This window comes from Panthera tigris, chromosome E3 (genome assembly GCF_018350195.1).
Source record: "Panthera tigris isolate Pti1 chromosome E3, P.tigris_Pti1_mat1.1, whole genome shotgun sequence".
NCBI lineage: Eukaryota > Metazoa > Chordata > Mammalia > Carnivora > Felidae > Panthera > Panthera tigris.
Window position 1 is genome coordinate 41,395,531 of NC_056675.1, and position 18,094 is coordinate 41,413,624.

Sequence of the window (18,094 nt, forward strand, 5' to 3'; positions counted from 1 at the left end):
AGGGCTTTCCTGGTCACAAAATTGCTCGTAACATGGATTTCATGTATCATATCTGTTCTTGTTTCCTAGGATTGCAGTAAATGTATTAGATAGAACGTCTTTATATTTTCTTTCATCTTTCCATTTGCAAAAGAAAAAGGACACCTCAGACTAGATGGGGACAGGATGGCAGTTTGTGGATGGATAAGTTTCTTTCTCAGGACCTCAGACTTAATTATTTTTCCAAATCTCTCTTTTTTTTTCCTTTGTTAAAGTTTATTCGTTTATTTAGAGAGAGAGAGAGAGCGAGCACACGTGCCATGAACTGGGGAGGGGCAGAGAGAGGATCCCCAGCAGGGAACCTGACTTGGGGCTCAATCTCACAAACCGTGATCATGACCTTGAGCCAAAATTAAGAGTTGGATGTTCAACTGAGTCACCCAGGCACCCCTTCCAAATCTCTTGATAATAAAGTCTCACTTGTGAAATCATGAGCTATAAATTTATGCCTCCAAGACAGATTTATACTTTTTGTGAGAGTTGGTATCTTTCCCAGAAGTGATTAAGCTTTAAGTTTGACACGATGGTTTTCTTTTTGCCATGACACATAGGTCAGGTCCTGAGCCGATCGTCTCTGGTTAGATTCTAAAACAGCTTGTTCTGGTTGTACCAATGTGAGTTTATAACGTGGGTGGTACCTTTAGTGTCTCCTACGTACGCCATCAGTTTTATTTCCTCAGATCTTCTCTGTGTGTTTGCTGTCGGGTCAGTGGTGAATATCGTGTGCTCTGATGTTAGCCTGCATGTCCGCTTAGCTGGGAGACCTCAGCAAATCGCTGAACCTCTGCCTTTATTTTGTCATGTGCAAAATGGTGGTAATGATTGTCAATTTCAGGGGTTTATAGACTCTTTCTGTAAAGGGCCAGATAGTAAATACACTTCATGGGGCAAGAATCAAAATCTAGGAAAAGAAACTTCCATAACTTTTTTATAGACTAAATTCAAAATGTAACCGTAGTAATTGTGTACAGCATTTTATGATGGTGGTCTACTGATGAAAAGAATGGGTATCATTTTGCTTGACTGGGGTTCAAAGGTAGCGTTTCTTGTCATCAAAGTAGATTACAAATATGCATCTGGTAAAGCTGGTTAAGTGCCTGAGAGCAAATGAAGTTAACTGTTGATGTTACCAGTAGATTGAATAGAGTCAATACTGATGAGAGACACAGTTTCCACAAAGGATTTGCCGTATTACGTTTTAGCAGGTTCTAATCTGTGTTCTACTGAATTAGTGTTTTCTCAACTTTGAAAATATTCGTGTTTGCAGTTGTTGGGCTGTTCCACAGACCATGCATACAGGCTAATTCTTCAGTTGCTTCTCAGCTCTGTGCTGAGGCATTGACTTGTGGAAGAAACAGTTGAGCAGAATCAGTAACATCTGTGGATTCATCATGATTCAAGGAAAATTACTTCAAATCATTTTCCTCATTAAAAAATTTTTTTTTAAGTTTATTGATTTTGAGAGACAGCGTGCGAGCGGGAGAGGGGCAGAGAGGGAGGGAGGGAGAGAATCCCAAGCAGGCCCCGTGCTGCCAGTGTCAGGCCCGACGTGGGGCTTGATCTCATGATGGTGAGATCCTGACCCAAGCCAAGATCAAAAGTCCGATGTTTAACTGACTGAGCTAACTTGCTGCCCCTCATTTGCCTCATTTTTGTTTGACTATTGCTGTTGCTTTCATTGTCCTTAGGTTTTAGAACAGCTGTTTTCCAAAACGCCTATAGTCTTAAATTCATTTTCTCTGGACCTGACTTCTTCAGCTGCTGCAATTAAATGCAAGTCATTGTCAGAAAGTGGTTTTCCTGGCTTGGTTAACAAATGAGGCATTAAGTAATTTAATATGGTTGCTTCATTTTTTTATTTAGTTTTTTTGAAGAAACTCTGTGGTGTATGGAGAATAGTGCCAGTGACTTAGTGCTTAGGCTGATAATGTTGACCGGCTGAGGTGTCATTGCATCATAAACAGCCCTTTGCCATCCAATTGATGATGAAATAATCTACACTGTGCCTTGAAAATGTGACATTCAGCGTCCACTTTTCTTGTTTTGTAATGATGGAGATGCACTGCTACTAGGTTAAGGAAAAAAAAGAATATATAGGGCTGCTTCATATTTAGGACTCTGACTAATCCTAGTGATTTTCCAGAACTCTCCTTGGCTCCCTCCTGTCATCCAAGAAGGGCACTGTGTTGACTTTGACTGATGTCCTCTCTTACCTGTTTTCCTAGTACTTTGCGCTGTTACGATGCATTCTTTTTATTTAAGTTACTGTGTTTGGGGCACCTGAATGACTCAGTTGGCTGAGTGTCTGATTCTTGATTTCAGCTGAGGTCATGATCCCAGGGTCATGGGATTGAGCCCCAAGTCAGGCTCCATGCCAGCGTGGACAGTGCTTAAGATTCTCTCTCTCCCTCTGCCCCTCTCCCCTGCTCATGAACTTGCATTCTCTCTCGAAAATAAAATAAGTAAATGATAGATAGATAGATTGATAAGAATAATAATACAAAACGAGAGGGGCGTTTGGGTGGCTCAGTCGGTTAAGCGTCTGACTTCTGCTCAGGTCATGATCTCACGGTTTGTGAGTTTGAGCCCCGCGTCAGACTCTGTGCTGACAGCTCAGAGCCTGGAGCTTGCTCCGGATTCTGTGTCTCCCTCTCTCTCTGCCCTTCCCCTGCTCGTGCTGTGTCTCTCTCTCAAAAACAAATGTCATAAAAAAAAAATGAGATACTGTATTTTTCTCATATACTTTCCTTGTGGTTCTTTTTTATAGTGTGTGTCTCTCCTCCCATATTTCCTGTTTATCCGTTGGAACCATATTTTCCTTTACATCTTCGAGCATAGTTAGAGTAGCTGCTTTAAAACCTGTGCTGTTTCCAACAATTTAGTCCTGGGAGTCTGTGTGCATTGATTACCTTTCTTCTTAAGTGTGGATCACGTAATTCTGTTCTTATGTCTAATGTTCTTGGATTCATCTTGGAAATTATGAATGATATAGACCATAGATACCAGATTCTGTTATGTTTCTCTGGAGAGTGTTGATTTTTTAATTTATATATAAAGCAGAGCGTAAACTTTTGTGTCTCTGAGATAGGCAGCCGCTGAAATTTCTGTTCAGGTTGTTTAACCTTAGCTGGGCTGTTTAGAGTTGGCCTGTATACATATAGTTCGGAGGGTCATCCAGAGATTTTGGTATAGTGTATATATGTCTGTCTGTCTGTACATATGTAGAGTTTAGATGTAGAATTTGGTGCTCTCCTCTCTAGGTTTTTTTCCTTCCAGGATTTCCTCCCTTTCCAGCTTTTGTGGTCTCTACCTTAGGGGTCATGGTGTGGATGGTGTGGTCTGCTGGACTTAAGGTAGCAAATCCTAGTTTCAACAAGGTGAGAGAGGGACCCTGACAGAGAGAAGGAAGCTCTCTTTCTAAGGATACTAGAGAAGCTTCAGTCAATATACACATATGTGCTTGTCGTAGGGAAGATGGGCGCCAAGCTGATTAAATTTTAAAGTGGAAAGATGTATGATTTATGTTTCTGGCCGTTCCTAAGGTGTTGTGTGAGCTGGAGCCTTTGAGTTCATCTCTCTGTGGGTCCTGGTGTCCTCAGACCCCAGAGCTGTAGCTCTGGGGTATCTGAAACTTGCCCAAGATGTTTTGATGCACAGAGCATACACATGCACGTTGAACTGTGACCTTATTTGGTACCCCAAGGAGCACAGATCCGATAAGTAAATGAAAAGATGCATATCTTCACTAATAATCAGTGAAGTGTAAATGAAAGCAACCCTGAGGTATCTTTGCCTATCAGACAGGCAAAGATTTAAAAGATTGATAATGTACACGGCTGGCGACAGGCATTCTTACATTTCTGTTGTGAGTAGAAGTTGGTATGTTTTTGGAATGTCATTTGGCAGGGTCAGTATTTTTAAATGCTGAACCTAAGACCCCACAGTTCCACCTCTAGCATTATTATTTATTTTTTTTTTTAGTGTTCATTTATTTTTGAGAGAGAGAGAGAGAGAGAGAGAGAGAGAGAGAGAGAGGGAGAGAATGAACGGGGGAAGGGTAGAGAGAGAGGGAGACAACAGAATCCAAAGCAAGCTCCAGGCTCTGGGCTGTCAGCACAGAGCCTGACATGACGTTTGAACCCACACACCGTGAGATCATGACCTGAGCTGAAGTCAGACGCTTAACCAATTGAGCCACCCAGGCACCCCTTACCTCTAGCAATGATTTGTATAGAAGTACTCATTCTGATGAGTTAAGGTCCGTGCCCAGACTTGTTCACTGCCTTGTTTAAAGTTGCATATGTGCACTGGAAATTAATATAATGGTATGTATCTCAAGAAATAAAAAACATATAGGCAGCAATCCACAGGTCCATCAGCGGGATTATTGAGCCATGGCATGTGCTACCCTTAAAGGCATATGAAAGGTTTTTATGTGCTGACCTAGAAGGATGTTGAGAATAGCCAGAGGAACAAAGAGCCTGCAAAGCTCAGCACAGTATGAATCCATTAAAAATGTCCTGGGTGGCTCAGTCGGTTAAGCATCCATTTTGGCTCGGGTCATGATCTCTCAGTTCGTGGGTTCGAGCCCCATGTCGGGCTCTGTGCTGACAGCTCAGAGCCTGGAGCCTGCTTCGGATTCTGTGTCTCCCTCTCTCTCTGCCCCTCCCCTGCTCACGCTCTCTCTCTCTCTATCTCTCTCTCTCTCTCAAAAATAAATAAACATTGAAAATAAAAAATCTTTAAAAATGTCCATTTGTTTGAGCTTCAGCTTTGTCTGGAAGGACTTGTGCCTAACGTCTCGCAGAGGCTCCCTCTGGGGTGAAATAAAGGGGAGTCTTGTTTTTACTTTTCTTTTGTATCATTTGTTTGTCTTTAACTGAGAAGACATTAATTTTGTGTTTAACATTCTCTCCAGTGGTGTTTCTTGGGAGGAATGCAGCAGACACTCCACCGATCAAAGGTCGAATCACCAAAGCCTAACTTTGGTGTCATGGGGAAAGAAGGATCATCCCACCTTCTAGTTCCCGGGTTTATGATTAGTGGTAGCAGTTGTCTCTCAACCCCACTTGGGACAGCTGCTCTGATCTGCATCGTGGTTTCAGATGTGGGCGGCCTGTGTCAGCCTGCCGTGGGAGGCTCACGTCACTGCTCACTGCAGTTATATCCTGAATCAGGCAGAGAGACTTCGCTGCAAACGCAGGAGCGGTCACCTCCAGGTCTGGAGGTTGGTGGGGGGGGGGGGGCCCTCTGACTTGCCATGGGACCCAGCAGATGCATCTGGGAAGGTGAGTCTGTGATTTGGACTTCTCTACACTCAAGTCAGCATGAGTGGATGGCAGAGAGTGGCAGACAGCAGGCCATCCCTGGGCCCTGGGAGGAGCCTGTGGATGGACTTTGAAGCGGTTGGGAGCATCGCCCTAGTTTTACCTCCTCGGGTGTCCTGGTCTTGGATGTCTCCAGGAGACAGCATGTTGGCAGTATTTGCTGAAGAATGACAGCTCTCACTACCTGGCCTGAGTACCATTGGGCAGAGGGAAGGATCTGAGTTTGTCACGATGAGTTTTAGGTATGGAAGACTTTGCTTCCTCAATAACAGCGAGGGGTGGTTCTGGGGCCAGATGGTCTGAGATTGCGATGGCCATGAGTGGAGATGAAGACCAGGCCCTGCGGCTGGCAAAACCTCTTCAAACCCCCATGCCCTTGGGGGGCCTTCGGGCAGAAGAGAAGCCAGGGTCTTGGGATCGCCCCTTTGGAGCTATGGGTGGCAGCACGTGAGGGTGGGGTTCCAGAAGGAGGATCAACTCTGCCAAGCAGAAGAAGGGGAGATGAGGATCTGTGCTCAAGTAACATCCAGAGTCCTGCTCCCAGGGGCCCAAAGCATCAACACCATTTAAAGGCAAGGTCAGTGTCTGTAGGGAGATTCGGGATGCATTTCTTATCCTGTTGGGGCTAGGTGCAGGGGGCACAACATAAATCAGACAGTGTCTCACCCTGGAAGAGCCTTGTGTAAAGAGGCAGCTTAGCAGGGAGCTTTGCTGACATGGCCGCAAAGGTGCTATGAGGGAGTCTCTGGGCAGAGGAGGTCAGTTAACACGTGCAGGAAGAGAAGGTGCATCGTTTTTCTCCCTTTAACCCCCAGGCCCCCCAAAGAGAACTGTATCGACACCCTTATTCTGAGCTGCTCCCACAGCACTACCTGCTACCCTGCTTCTGTCATGAGCTGACTGGCTTTGCTCTGTCACGTCTGGTCTGGCCAGAGAGACCCTAGGGAGCTTGGGGAGTGCTTCATGAAGGAAGGGGCATGTGATACGGAAGGAAGTCGGGCAGAGGAGACAGTGTGAGGTGGATTAGACCAGCGGGAGACCTAGAGTGAGTTCCATTTTTTAAAAAAAATATAGATAGTCTGGGAGCCCGGATGGCTCAGTTGGTTAAGCATCTGACTGTCGGTTTTATCTCAGGTAATGATCTCACAGTTGGTACACGGAGCCCCATGTTGGGGCCTGTACTGGGTGTGGAGTCTGCTCGGGATTCTCTCTGTCGCTCCCTCTCTCTGCCCCTCCCTCGCTCACTCACGTGCTCTCTCGCTCGCTCTCTCTCTCCCCCCTCCCTCCCCCCAAATAAATAAATAAGTAAACTTAAAAAAATAAAAATAGAGACTGTTTAAGAGGGGACACTAAGGGGATGCAGTAATCTGCATGAAGCCATCTTGGAGGATGGTCTGCAGGCACCCTCATCTGGCAGGGATTCCTCTGGCATCAGGTGAGTGCTCAGGGTGTGAGGGCCAGGGAAGGTGAGGGTCTGAGTCTGTCTGGAAACCTTTCCCTGCAGCATACTTCCTCGTGGCAGTGTGTGAAGGTTCTGATGCAGGAGTCCAGCTATAAGGCAGCCCTTAACTTTGTGGCGGGCCAGGAAACCAGGGCAGGAAATCTGGGAGGCCCTAGTGGGCCGACCTCATGGACTTGACCCTGAGGAGGGTCATGGAGGAGATGTGTCCTGAGAAGGGACCAGAGTGCTTGTGGGCTGAAGGCGGTGGCCGCAGATCTGATGGGGGAGGGGCAGGGCTGGGTGCCGGCGTCAGCCGCGCTCCCTGGCAAGACTGTCGCGAGGGAGAGACACTGGCTTCCCTCCTGCTGCTCTGACAGCCATCCTGTGAGATGGTCCGGGGTTGTCTGAGCTGTGATTAGATCTCCCTCGTGTCATCCCAGTGCCTGTTCCAGGACCACGGAGTATGCGGATGGGGGTTTCTACACTGCCCGGCCCAGTTTCTGTTTGTCAAGGACGTGGGTAGCCCAGAGGAGACAGAGGCCAGTGGTGCCCGGGCTTTCGTGGCAACCGGCTGGACACATGCTAAGAACAGAGGTGCCAGGTGCCAGGTGTGGGGCGGCACGCCACCCTGCCCAGCTCACTTTGTAGAGACAGAAGCCTTCTCTGTGGGAAGAGTTCTCAGAGGAGAAGCAGGGACCATCCCCCCAGGTGGCCCTGCATAGGTCTCCGCTGCTCCCACAGGGTGGGTCCTGGCCCCGGTAGCTCTCAGCTGTCCCTGCTCTGGGGCCTGTTGAGCTTGGAGCCACCCCACCCTGTGCTCTCGAACCATCTGGGATGGTCTGGCCCGGCTGGCCCAATTCTGCATAGACGGAGGGCTCCTTCCACTGGGGCCTGGGTTAGCTCTTCAGCTTGAAGTGGCTGCTGTGCCTCAGGCCCCCCGACCCGATGCTCGCTCTGATCCTGTCACTACACACCCTGGCCACGGGCTGTTGTCCGGCTGCTCCCCCGTCTCCACCCAATCACTGTGCAGGAGGGGACCGACGCTGGGGGGGGGGGGCGGTAAACTCGCTACAGCCTCCCATGCTGTGGCTGGTGCTGCTAGGTGACGCTGCTTGCTAGGAAAGGGTGCGGTCTTCCTGAGCATGGATCTTAACAGGGGTCAGTCCTGTGGGTACATGGCTGGGCTGCTGGGGTGTTGGGGTGGTGTCTGCCCCCCTGCGTGTGTGCAGGCTCCTCGAAGGTTTACGTGCTGTGGTCTGTGCTGCTTTTTTGCCTCCTTATCACCCATCAGGCTTGCATAACCAGGCTGGCCCTGCTTCCTGCTTAGGAACTATCAGCGCACCATCTGGAGCTACAAATAGGGCGATAGGAAGTCAACAGCCTCCCAGCACCCAGGCACTTGTGAACACCCAGTCCCTCCGCCTCCAGCTTACCCCTGGTCCCCCCAGGGATCCTGTTGCTCAGGCTGGCACTCCTCTCTTGGGGTGCTCTCCTTCGCAGGACCGGCACCTTCTAAACAGGGATGCGATCGACAGAGCTTAGGGAGTGCAGTTTTGTTGCAAGGACCCGCCACTGCGATCCTCCTACCTGATCCCGGGCCAGAACATTGGGATGGGTCTTTGTTTAAGGAGACAGGATGTGTAGACGTTGGCTGTGTGACCCTGGGCAAGGCATTTCCCCTCCTTGGGACTCAGCTTGCTTGTCTGTGTGTAGGGACGGTCTTTCTACCTCACAGGGCTGCTGTGGGAACTCAAGTGTATGAGGCAAGCTGCGCAGTCGGCCCAAAGTTACCCTTACCCTGCCTTCCTTGCACGACAGGACCTGGGCCCAGCAACAGGGGGCTGTATTGGCAGAGGACGCCTGTCCCAGAGAAGAAACGTGTAGGCAGACTCGGACACATAGCTGGTTCAGAGTCCAGAACCCACCAGAAGATCTGGGTTGGAGGGCACCATGCTATATGCTGTAGCCACGAATCTTTGGTCTGTCCAATGTATCTTTCTGAGCTTCATTTTCTTATGGGAGCAGCTCAGGCAGTGGTGTCCAATCCCTGTCATGGGACATGGTGAGGGTATTGGTGGTGACCTACTCAGAGCTGTCAGTGAGGAGCACGCTCCATAGGCAGTGGACCTCATGGGGAGCATACCTCACAGGGGGAGCCCTCACGGTGAGCACCTATCAGGGGGGTTCTCTCCACAGAGAGCAGCCCTCATGGTGACTGTCCCCAGGGGGGTGCTCTCAGCCCAGTTCCTTGCAGGATGGACCTTGGAGACTGAGGCCCTGATGCGGGAGTTGAGTACCTGGCTCCTGATCTGCACGTGCATCAGCCCTTGGGTTGGCTTGGGAGTCTCCATCCACGGGGAAGGAGGAGGTGAGGGCTGGGCACTGGTGTCTGTGTGAGGCCAGGGGGTGGAGGGCTTGGGGGGCAGGGCTGTCATCTGTCTCACTCCACAGCGAAGGCTTTGGCTCGAACTGTGCTTGGGGCTGTCCTCCAGGGACCAACCTGGACTTCATTCCCACCCATGCACCATGGGTCAGAGCTCATCACCTCCCAGCCCTGCCCTTGATGCATTGTCTTGGGATCATTCTCAGGGGACTGCCCTGTCAGAGTGTCAGCTGCTAGGTACTAATCCTGCCCTGAAGCAGCCGTCGTGAGCTCCCAAACGTCACTGTTCCCAGGGCTCGGGGCTGGATCTTTCATCTGCCTCAACAACAACATCCTAAGGATCGACTGCCACTGGTCTGCTGTAGAGCTGGGTCAGGGCCCCAGTCCCTGGCTCCTCTTTACCAGGTGAGGCTGGAGGGCCAGGCCCACCTGGGCAGGGGACAGGGGCCAGTGGTGAGAATGGGTCCCCATGATAGCAGCAGTAGGGGCTGGGCTGGTGCAGTGGCCCCTTGGTGGCGACATATACCCTTTCCAGCAACCACGCCGTGGGCAGCAGTCACAGATGTGTCTTCCGGGCCAGCGAGTGCACTCTGGTGCTGCCACCTGAGGAGGTGCTTGTGCCTTCTGACAACTTCACCATCACTTTCCACCGTTACGTCTCTGGGAAGGAGCAGGTCAGCCTGGTGGACCCACAGTACCTGCCCCGGAGACATGGTGAGGCCTGGGGTAGGGTGCTCTGGTGGGGAACATCCTGGCTTCATGGGGATTGGGGGCAGGGTCCCATTGCCCTTAACCTCCATGGCTCAGTGGGTGCTCTCTGTCCCTGCTAAGAGACACCCAGGGCTATGAGCGAGCAGGGCCCCTGGGAGGGAGGGGCCCACTGGTTAGTGGAGAGGTAGGGTTCAGGAGGAGGACGAAGACTCAGGGCCGTAAGTTGGGGCAAGGGTACAACTTGAGTCACTTGAAATACACTTCAGTCACAGTAGGAAGAAGTCCGGTAAGACCCTGGGAAGCTTATGGCTGCAGGGGCCGTAGGAACTCACTGTCATCTCGTCCCACCTGAGGCCTCACTGGGAGACAGCAGCAGGGAGGAGATGGAGACCTGCCTCCCAGTGAGGCCCCTTGTCTGGAAGGGCCTTGACCATTCCCTGCCCCCAGCATTTTTCAGACCCCCGGTGCTGGGCATGCTGACACGCACACCCTCACGTGGCCTCATTCTGTTTCAGTGAAGCTGGACCCTCCCTCTGATTTGCAGAGCAATGTCAGCTCTGACTACTGTGTCCTGACCTGGAGCGTCAGTCCTGCTTTGGAGCCTCTGATCTCCATGCTCAGCTATGAGCTGGCCTTCAAGAGGCAGGGGGAGACCTGGGAGGTAACGCTGGGCTGACTACTCCAGGGGCCTCTCTCTTCTGGGAGCGGCAGCCAAGGGCCACTCGGGAGATGTCAACTTGGAATAATGAGGAGGGGAGGTGGCCAGAGTCAGGAGTGTGACTGTGCACATGTGCATTTGTATGTGAGTGTACCTGTGTGTACGTGAATATGTGTCTTTATATGTGTGATGAGCACCGGGTATGCCTATATATATATGAGTGTGTGAGTGTAGCGAGCGTGTTTGTGTGTGCAAGCACACATGGGGGTAGATGAGTGTCAGTGTGTGTACATGTGCCTGTGTGTGTGCCTGTGTGTGTGGTTGTGTGTGTGCATGTGTGTTCTTGAGGGCTGATGGACCCTGTCACCCTCAGCAAATGACAACTGTTCTCTACCCCACAGCAGGCCCAGCACAGGGATCACATTTTTGGGGTGACCTGGCTCAGGCTTGAAGCCATCGAGTTGGACCCTGGTTCCAGCTACGAGGCCAGGCTGCGCGTCCAGATGGCCTCACCGGAGGATGACCTGGCGGAGGAACAGCACTATGCGGGCCAGTGGAGTGACTGGAGCCAGCCCGTGTGCTTTCCCTCTCCCCAGACCTCTGCCCGAGGTGGGGGTCTCCCTCCCAGAGCGCCTCCCTTCCCATGTTTGTCACACCCTCCCACCTTTTCACCCCCCGGAACTTCCTCCCTGAGGCAGTTATACCCCGGTTGACCCACCTTCCCCTGGAAATCTGAGATTTTTAACTTGCCAAGCATTGGGCTTCTTGGAAAGTATAGTTATTGTCTGTCACTGGGAGTGAGTGTGGCCCACCAGGCCTATGCTTCTGGCTCTGGAGGCTGGACATGGTCTCATCTCCCTAGGAAGGGCTGGGCTGGGGCGTTACCTGCTAGGAAGGGTGGCTGACACCGATGACCTTGCGGATGGAGGAGGTGAGACCCAGGGGTAGGTGATTCATTAGCAGGCATGACGCAAACCTCTGTGGCCTATGAGAAAATTCCCACTGTGGCCCGGGGCACTCCCAGGGGTGCTTTGCCATGTGGACTGGAAGGAACATCCTGGTGCCAAGGAGGCTCACGACCCTGGGCCCTTCCTACCCACAGGCCCCCTGTTATCACCTCGGGGGCAGCCTGACGGCACCCTTGTCGCTGTACCTGTCTTTCTGCTACTGACCAGCCTGACCTGCCTCCTGTTCAAGCTTTCACCCAGGTCGGTAGCCAAGGTGTGTGTGTGTGTGTGTGTGTGTGTGTGTGTGTGTGTGCGCACGCGTGTGTGCATGAATGTGTTCATGTGACTCTGGGTGAGTTTCCGTGTGCATGTCAATGTGTGTGCATGTGAGTCAGTATGTCTGTGTGTAGGTGTGTGGTAGGTGGGGCATCCCGGGCCAAACCTCTGGCCCTGGATGGGGTGGGGGGTTTTTAACCCTCTGCGCTGGACCTGTGGGGGAGTTCCTCAGTTGCCAGGTGAGGAAGCGGGTGCTTGGTGGGGCTGTGAAGGCCAGGCTCGACCTGGGAGCATAAGAAAATGCCTGAAGCGTGTGAACCTGTGTGTGACAAGATCTGGTTTATATTTTGAGAATACATTTTGGGGGTACAAGGATATGGAGAGGACCTGCTGGGAGGCCAGTGGTGGTGTCCAGAAGGAGGAGAGAGAAGCAGAGGGGGAGCAAAGTGGAGGAAATTGCCAGGTCTTAGGAAGAGAAACCTAGGGGTCAGATGAGGTGGGACTGGGGACTCTTGAGGTGGGGAGCTGGGGAGGCCACTTCCTCCCCTGGGAGGCTGGTGAGGCTGCTGGGGACCTGTTGTGTTGGAGCCCTGTGCCACATCCTCGTGACAGGGCCAGTGGGTCTGTTGCTCAGTGAGGAGTCAGGTGGGGTAGGAAGCTGCCCCCTGTCTGCCAGGAGCACAAGTGTGGTTCCCGAAGGTGCCAGCTCCCTCTGTGGGCTGTGGACACAAGCGGTCACCTTGTAGCCCTGAACCCACCATGACAGCTCATCCTGTAAAGGACACGTGTCTTGGTATAAGTCAGTTCTATGGGGCCCTTAGGCAGGGAGGCCACAGGGGCAAGTGTCGGGCTTGGAGCCAACAAGAGGTAAGAATGGCAGCAGCCCAGGTGAAGCAGGGCCACCTCTGGCTGGAAGAGAGCAAAGCTCCTGCGGGGACATCATGCCTCCTGGAGCTGGGCCTCCAAGGGCCCTCCTCGGGCGTGCATAGGCCTCCAGGTGTCCTCTCTTGGCCCCAGGGTGAAGAGAAGCTTCTACCAGAACGTGCCGTCTCCAGTGGCCTTCTTCCAGTCCCTGTACAGTGTGCACAATGGGGACTTCCAGGTGCGTGCACAGCTCACGGCAGGGGTTGAGGGAGAGTCTGGGCTTGCCTACATTCTGACCCGACAAAGATGTGGACTTCTGGTGAGAGTTGGGGGCTAGCATGGGGGCCTTTGTCAGTGCTTTCAGCTTTTTTTGGTATATGTAGTCGGTTTACATTTACACGCTGTGTCTCAAATGCATCAGAACAATTAGCTTTATTCTCTGTTGTGGGTTTCTTTTCATTTCTGAGTAGCAGCCCCTGTGAGGCGTATGGTCAGTTTAAGGTGCAAACAACGGTGCTGTCTGCAGCTGCCACACGTCTCGTCCCCGCTTCTTCTCTGAAGGTTTCTGCGGGGAGGACCCGGTGCTTATACTATCCCTGGGGCCTTCGGTGGTCTATGGGCTACCGCTCTGGTGGCCACTGTGGAGTGCCTGGCCTCTCCTGTTCCCCTGGGTAGCATGCTGGCACCATGAGCACTGAGTACACTCCACACGTGTCTCTTTGTGGTGCCACGGTGAGTACTACCTGGAGGGTCGCATCAGACACCTCCCCCTCCCCCCCAGCCCCCCACTGGCCTGGAGGCTCCTGCCCCTCGCTGGGCAGGAGGGGGGCAGGGAGCAGCCCCAGCAGGTGGTCTCAGGTTCCCCACTGTGGGTGGTGGACGGGAGGTGATGCTTCCTGGTGCCCTCGGACCTGCTCTTCCCTGATCCCCTTGCCGTTGCCGGGTTTCCCTCTGCCTAGTCCTTGTGTTTCTCAAAAGGGAGCCCAGAAAATTTAAAAAAGAAAATTAAAGAGGGAGCCCAGTTCTCAAGATTGTTGCCCAAAAGTATAACTCAAAGCTTAAAGCTGAGCGTTTTGTCCTTGGTGGAGGCCACCCCCTTTTCTCAGGCAGTGGCCATCACTGTCAAGACCCGTGGGGTGTCTGGGCACGAAGGCAGATTCCATCACCCTGGAATGTATCTTCTGGGCTGCGGGCACCCAGCCCTCCTCTGTAGACCCATGTCACCAGCCAGGGTATTTAGAACCCTCCAGTGGTGATATGGAGCCATGGGTCGGCTGTCCAGGGAGCAGGGCAGTAACAGAGGGTGAGGTATGCGTGGTCCATTTGGTGGTGATTCCTGGTCCCACATAGGAAATACTTTCCTGTAGGAGGTGGGGGCCTCCTGTGGCTCCACGGATGGGTCCAGGTCTGCTGCCCTTAGCCCAAAGGTGCTGGTTCCAACAGCATCTCAGTGTGTGCGTGATGGGGGTTCAAGAGGGGGTGCCCAGTCTCTGTAGCTGATGGAAGTGCCTAGAGCAGCGGCCAGGGGTTCTCTCTGTCCTCGACACCTGTCACCAGCACGGATTACTGAGGGTCCTGAAGAGACTCAGGGTCCTGTGCTGAGGCTGGGCTGGCACATGGAGGGTGAGACAACATGTTCCAAGCACAGTCGTTGCTTGGACTCTGGGTGGGGATGTCTGGAGAGCTTCTTGGAGGAGCAGGGGAAGCTCCTTCCAGGCAGAGTCCAGAACGTGCTGCCTGAGCCCTTCCCCCCACCCCCCATGCTCTGTTCTAGACCTGGATAGGGGCCCACAGAACCGGTCTGCTGCCGAGCCAGGACTGTGTCAGTTCCCTGAGAGGAGCCTCGGAGTCTAGTGTCCAGGAGGCCATTGCGTGGCTGACCTATGGCCCGGTGGATCCCTGGCAGTCAGTGGTCCTGGAGGAAGAGGAGAAAGGCCCACGTCCTGGCCTCCCAGAGGCTGTGTTGTTAGCAGGTCGTGTGGCACAGGGAGAGCAGCCACCTGCCTACCTGCCACAGGAGGACTGGGTCCCTGGGAGCCCCACCAGGCCAGCTCTCCCACAGGCAGAGGGCAGCAGTGGTGACTACTGTGCCTTGGGCTGTCCCGGGGCGTGCCACCCCTCGACCTTCCCAGGAAACACGCAGAGCTCTGGGCCCAGCCTGGCTTTGGCCTGTGGCCTTTCCTGTGACCAGCAGAGCCTGGATGCCACGCAAGGAGGGACCTATGTGGGAGTTGGTCACAGAGAGGAGCAAGACCCCGGTGAATGTGTCGCATGAGGCCCTCAGGGCACTTTCTTTGCTCCTACCCTTTGCAGACGCTGGCTTTGATTTAGAACCCTGATGAGGCCAGCTGCATAATGTGCATCATGTGGAAAATGGACTAAAGTCTCTGAGAATGAAGCCCCTGCACCGATATCCTGTCCAGGTGGAGGCCGAAAACCCCTCCTCTCTCCCCTCCCCGCAGCATCCTACCACGCAGCTCCCACTCCCGGGCTCGCCACTTCCCTCCCTGCCTTCTGGCTCCACCCTGGTCCCTCACAGGAGTGGGGGTGTTGGCTCCGCAGCCTGTTCTGCCCTCACTCCCTTAAAGGGCCAGCCGGCACCCAACAGACACAGATGAGGTGCTGTGACCGGGCGGAGTGTTGTCTTTCTGTGCCTCCCTGAGGTACCTCTGCTACTGAGATTAAAAGGGATTCAGTGGTTGTTTCAAACTGCTGCTGACTGGGAGAGGGGCCCACAGGAAGTGCAGGGGGTGGGGGGTCTGTCTATTCTCGGGTTTTCTGGGGTTGGAGATGCTGACATTTTGAAGTTAGCATCCAAATGGAGACCTGTCCCTCTCTGGGTGACCGACCAGAGAGGGCACCTCTGCATGAGTCTCTGGTGTCCCCTGAGGCCTGTACAGAAAAACAAACAAACAAACAAACAAACACTTGTGGACCCAGGCTCCCAAAGGCAAAGGCTTCCTCTGCCTCAGACAGGCATCCCCCTCCCCTCTGCGTGCCTGCGGAGGCCCCTGGGGTTTTGTGGGGAGCCTCAGCTGAGCCAGATCATGGTCAGAAGGGGTGAGGCAGGACCCAGAATGTATTTTTAGCGTGTAGAGAGAGGAGGGGTGTGGACGGAAGTGAGGTGTAGGCATGTTCAGCTCTAACCAAGGATAGAAAAAATAGCATGAATCACCCGCCCCTTGGGGAGCCCTGGCCTGGGGTATTATTATAGCAGCATCCGCGTGGCTTCTGTGGCTTCACAGGGAACCTGGGCCACCTGCATATGACGAGTGACCCCCACAGCGGGGATGCCTCTTGTGCGTGGCCGGAGACATCGTTCCTGTGAGTCACACATCTTCTCTCGGTGGCCTGGCTTTGGGAGTGTGCAGCCTTAGAGGCTGTGTGACGGTACACGAGACACTCCTGCCCCTTCAGCCTGTGGGACTAACAGTACCTTGTAAGTGTTGCTGTGAGTTCACCCGAGCAAGCTGCCTGCATATCTTGGTGCCCAGAAAACGCGTGTCCCTTTTTTGTGACGAGATGACCCTTGGACGCTTGTGCTGTGATCCGGTTTCCAGCAGAGCAAGGTTTGAAGACCTTGGGATGAGGAAGTCGCCGAGCGCTGGGCACTGAAGGAGTCAGAGAGCAGGCGGCTGGCAGCTGGAGCCCTCACACAGCTGGTGGTTTGAGGGATTGGCCTCACGGCGTGGGCTGGAGCTCAGATGTCCAAAATTTGGCCGGCTGGGCTGCAGAGGGTCTGGAAAGCCAGGCTGAGAGCAGTGAGGGAAGGGGACTCTCCCTGGCGAGGGAGGATGCACAGTGGCTTCTCTTTCTTTCTTTCTTTCTTTCTTTCTTTCTTTCTTTCTTTCTTTCTAAAAGATTTTTTATTTTTAAGTAATCTCTGCACCCAACGTAGGGCTAGAACCCATAACTCCAAGATCAAGATTCGCATGCTCCAGAGACTGAGACAGCCAGGTGGCCCTCTTTCTTTAATTTTCAATGTGGTGAAATTCACATAATCTAAACGTAACTCTTCTAAAGTGTTCAATTCAGTGACAGTTAGTACATGCATAATATTGCCCAACTGTCATCACTCTCAAAGGAAATCCCCTTCCTATTAAGCGGTCCCCCCGCACCCCCCACACTGTGCCCTGTGCAGCTCTTTGCCTGCTTCCCGTCTCTGTGGCTTTGCCTATTCTGGACACTTTGTATAAATATAGTCATATAATATGTGACTTTCTGCACAGCCTTTTCCCTCAGCATAGTGTTTCTGAGGTTTATCCACTTTATTATTTTTTTTCCAACGTTATTTATTTATTTTTTTTTTTTTAATTTTTGGGACAGAGAGAGACAGAGCATGAACGGGGGAGGGGCAGAGAGAGAGGGAGACACAGAATCGGAAACAGGCTCCAGGCTCCGAGCCATCAGCCCAGAGCCTGACGCGGGGCTCGAACTCACGGACCGCGAGATCGTGACCTGGCTGAAGTCGGACGCTTAACCGACTGCGCCACCCAGGCGCCCTGAGGTTTATCCACTTTAGAGAATGGGCACCTCAGTCCTTATTGTGGCCAAATATTACTCCATTGTGTGGGTAGACCACATGTAGTTCGTTCATCCTTCTGGAGGGCATTTGGGTTGTTTCCACTCTTTCACTGTTGTGAACAGTACTGCTGTGAACATCCGTGTGCAAGTTTTTGTTCCTATACCCGTTGTCTATGTTTTTGTGTATATTTCTTGGAGTGGAATTGCTAGATCGTGTTAACTATGTTTAGACTTTTTGAGGAACCACTGAACTGTTCTCCACAGTGACTTCAACATTTTACATCGGTAATGTACTCCGGTTCCAATTGCTACATGTCCTCACCAACTATTGGTAGTGTCCTTTTTTTTTTTTTTTTTTTTAAGTTGCTCTTCTGATGGGTACAAAGTGGTACCTCTGCATGATTTTGACTTGCATTTCCCTGATGGCTGGTGATGTTGAGTATCTTTTCATGTGTTACTTGTGTATTTTCTTTGGAGACAAGCTTGTTCAGGTCCTTTGCCTGTTTTTTAATCGGGTTGCTTGTCCCTGTGCTGTTGTAGGAGCTCTTTCTTTATTCTGGACACTAAACTCATATCAGATATTCCATTTGCAAATATTTTCTGACATTCTGCGTGTTATTTGGTGTCATACACAATAGATTATTGCCTAATCCAACCCCAATAAACACATAAAATTATGCCTAACATCTTTAGACATCAGAAAAATGAAAATGAAAACCACACTGAGTTGCCACTTCACACCCATTAGAATGGCTGTTATCTAAAAATTGGAAGCTAGTTTCGGTGAGGATGTGAAGAAGTGAAAACTGTCGTGCATTGCTGATGGAAATGAAAAATGATAGTGGTGATGGTTATTCACCATTATGAATATTCATTTAAAAATGGTGAAAATGGGCCACCCGGGTGATTCAGTCGGTTAAATAC

At 52.0% G+C, this 18,094-nt stretch overlaps 1 protein-coding gene across 4 annotated transcripts; it reads left to right on the forward strand.

Moving 5' to 3' along the window:
* The first annotated feature begins 4,779 nt into the window (after nt 1-4,779).
* IL9R (interleukin 9 receptor) lies at nt 4,780-16,474 on the forward strand. 4 transcript variants are annotated; one of them, XM_042972146.1, is made up of 9 exons: nt 4,780-5,327; nt 9,047-9,175; nt 9,484-9,595; nt 9,726-9,904; nt 10,417-10,562; nt 10,961-11,168; nt 11,662-11,767; nt 12,800-12,884; nt 14,421-16,474. In XM_042972146.1, the coding sequence occupies exons 1-9, from the start codon at nt 5,300-5,302 to the stop codon at nt 14,919-14,921; spliced, it is 1,494 nt and encodes a 497-aa protein (XP_042828080.1). In that variant the 5' UTR covers nt 4,780-5,299; the 3' UTR covers nt 14,922-16,474. The 4 variants fall into 4 exon arrangements, with proteins under 4 accessions (XP_042828080.1, XP_007096726.2, XP_007096721.2 ...); XM_007096664.3 differs by having other exon boundaries at nt 9,062-9,175; XM_007096659.3 differs by lacking the exon at nt 4,780-5,327 and having other exon boundaries at nt 9,008-9,175.
* Nucleotides 16,475-18,094: the final 1,620 nt, after the last annotated feature.

What these genes read in the sequence shown, in the direction of transcription:
- IL9R (XM_007096659.3), top strand. Translation starts at nt 9,016, where the DNA reads ATGGTGACTGTCCCCAGGGGGGTGCTCTCAGCCCAGTTCCTTGCAGGA. An exon ending in CATCCACGGGGAAGGAGGAG is followed by an intron (nt 9,176 to 9,483) that starts GTGAGGGCTGGG and finishes CACTGTTCCCAG; the next exon opens with GGCTCGGGGCTGGATCTTTC. An exon ending in GTACCTGCCCCGGAGACATG is followed by an intron (nt 9,905 to 10,416) that starts GTGAGGCCTGGG and finishes ATTCTGTTTCAG; the next exon opens with TGAAGCTGGACCCTCCCTCT.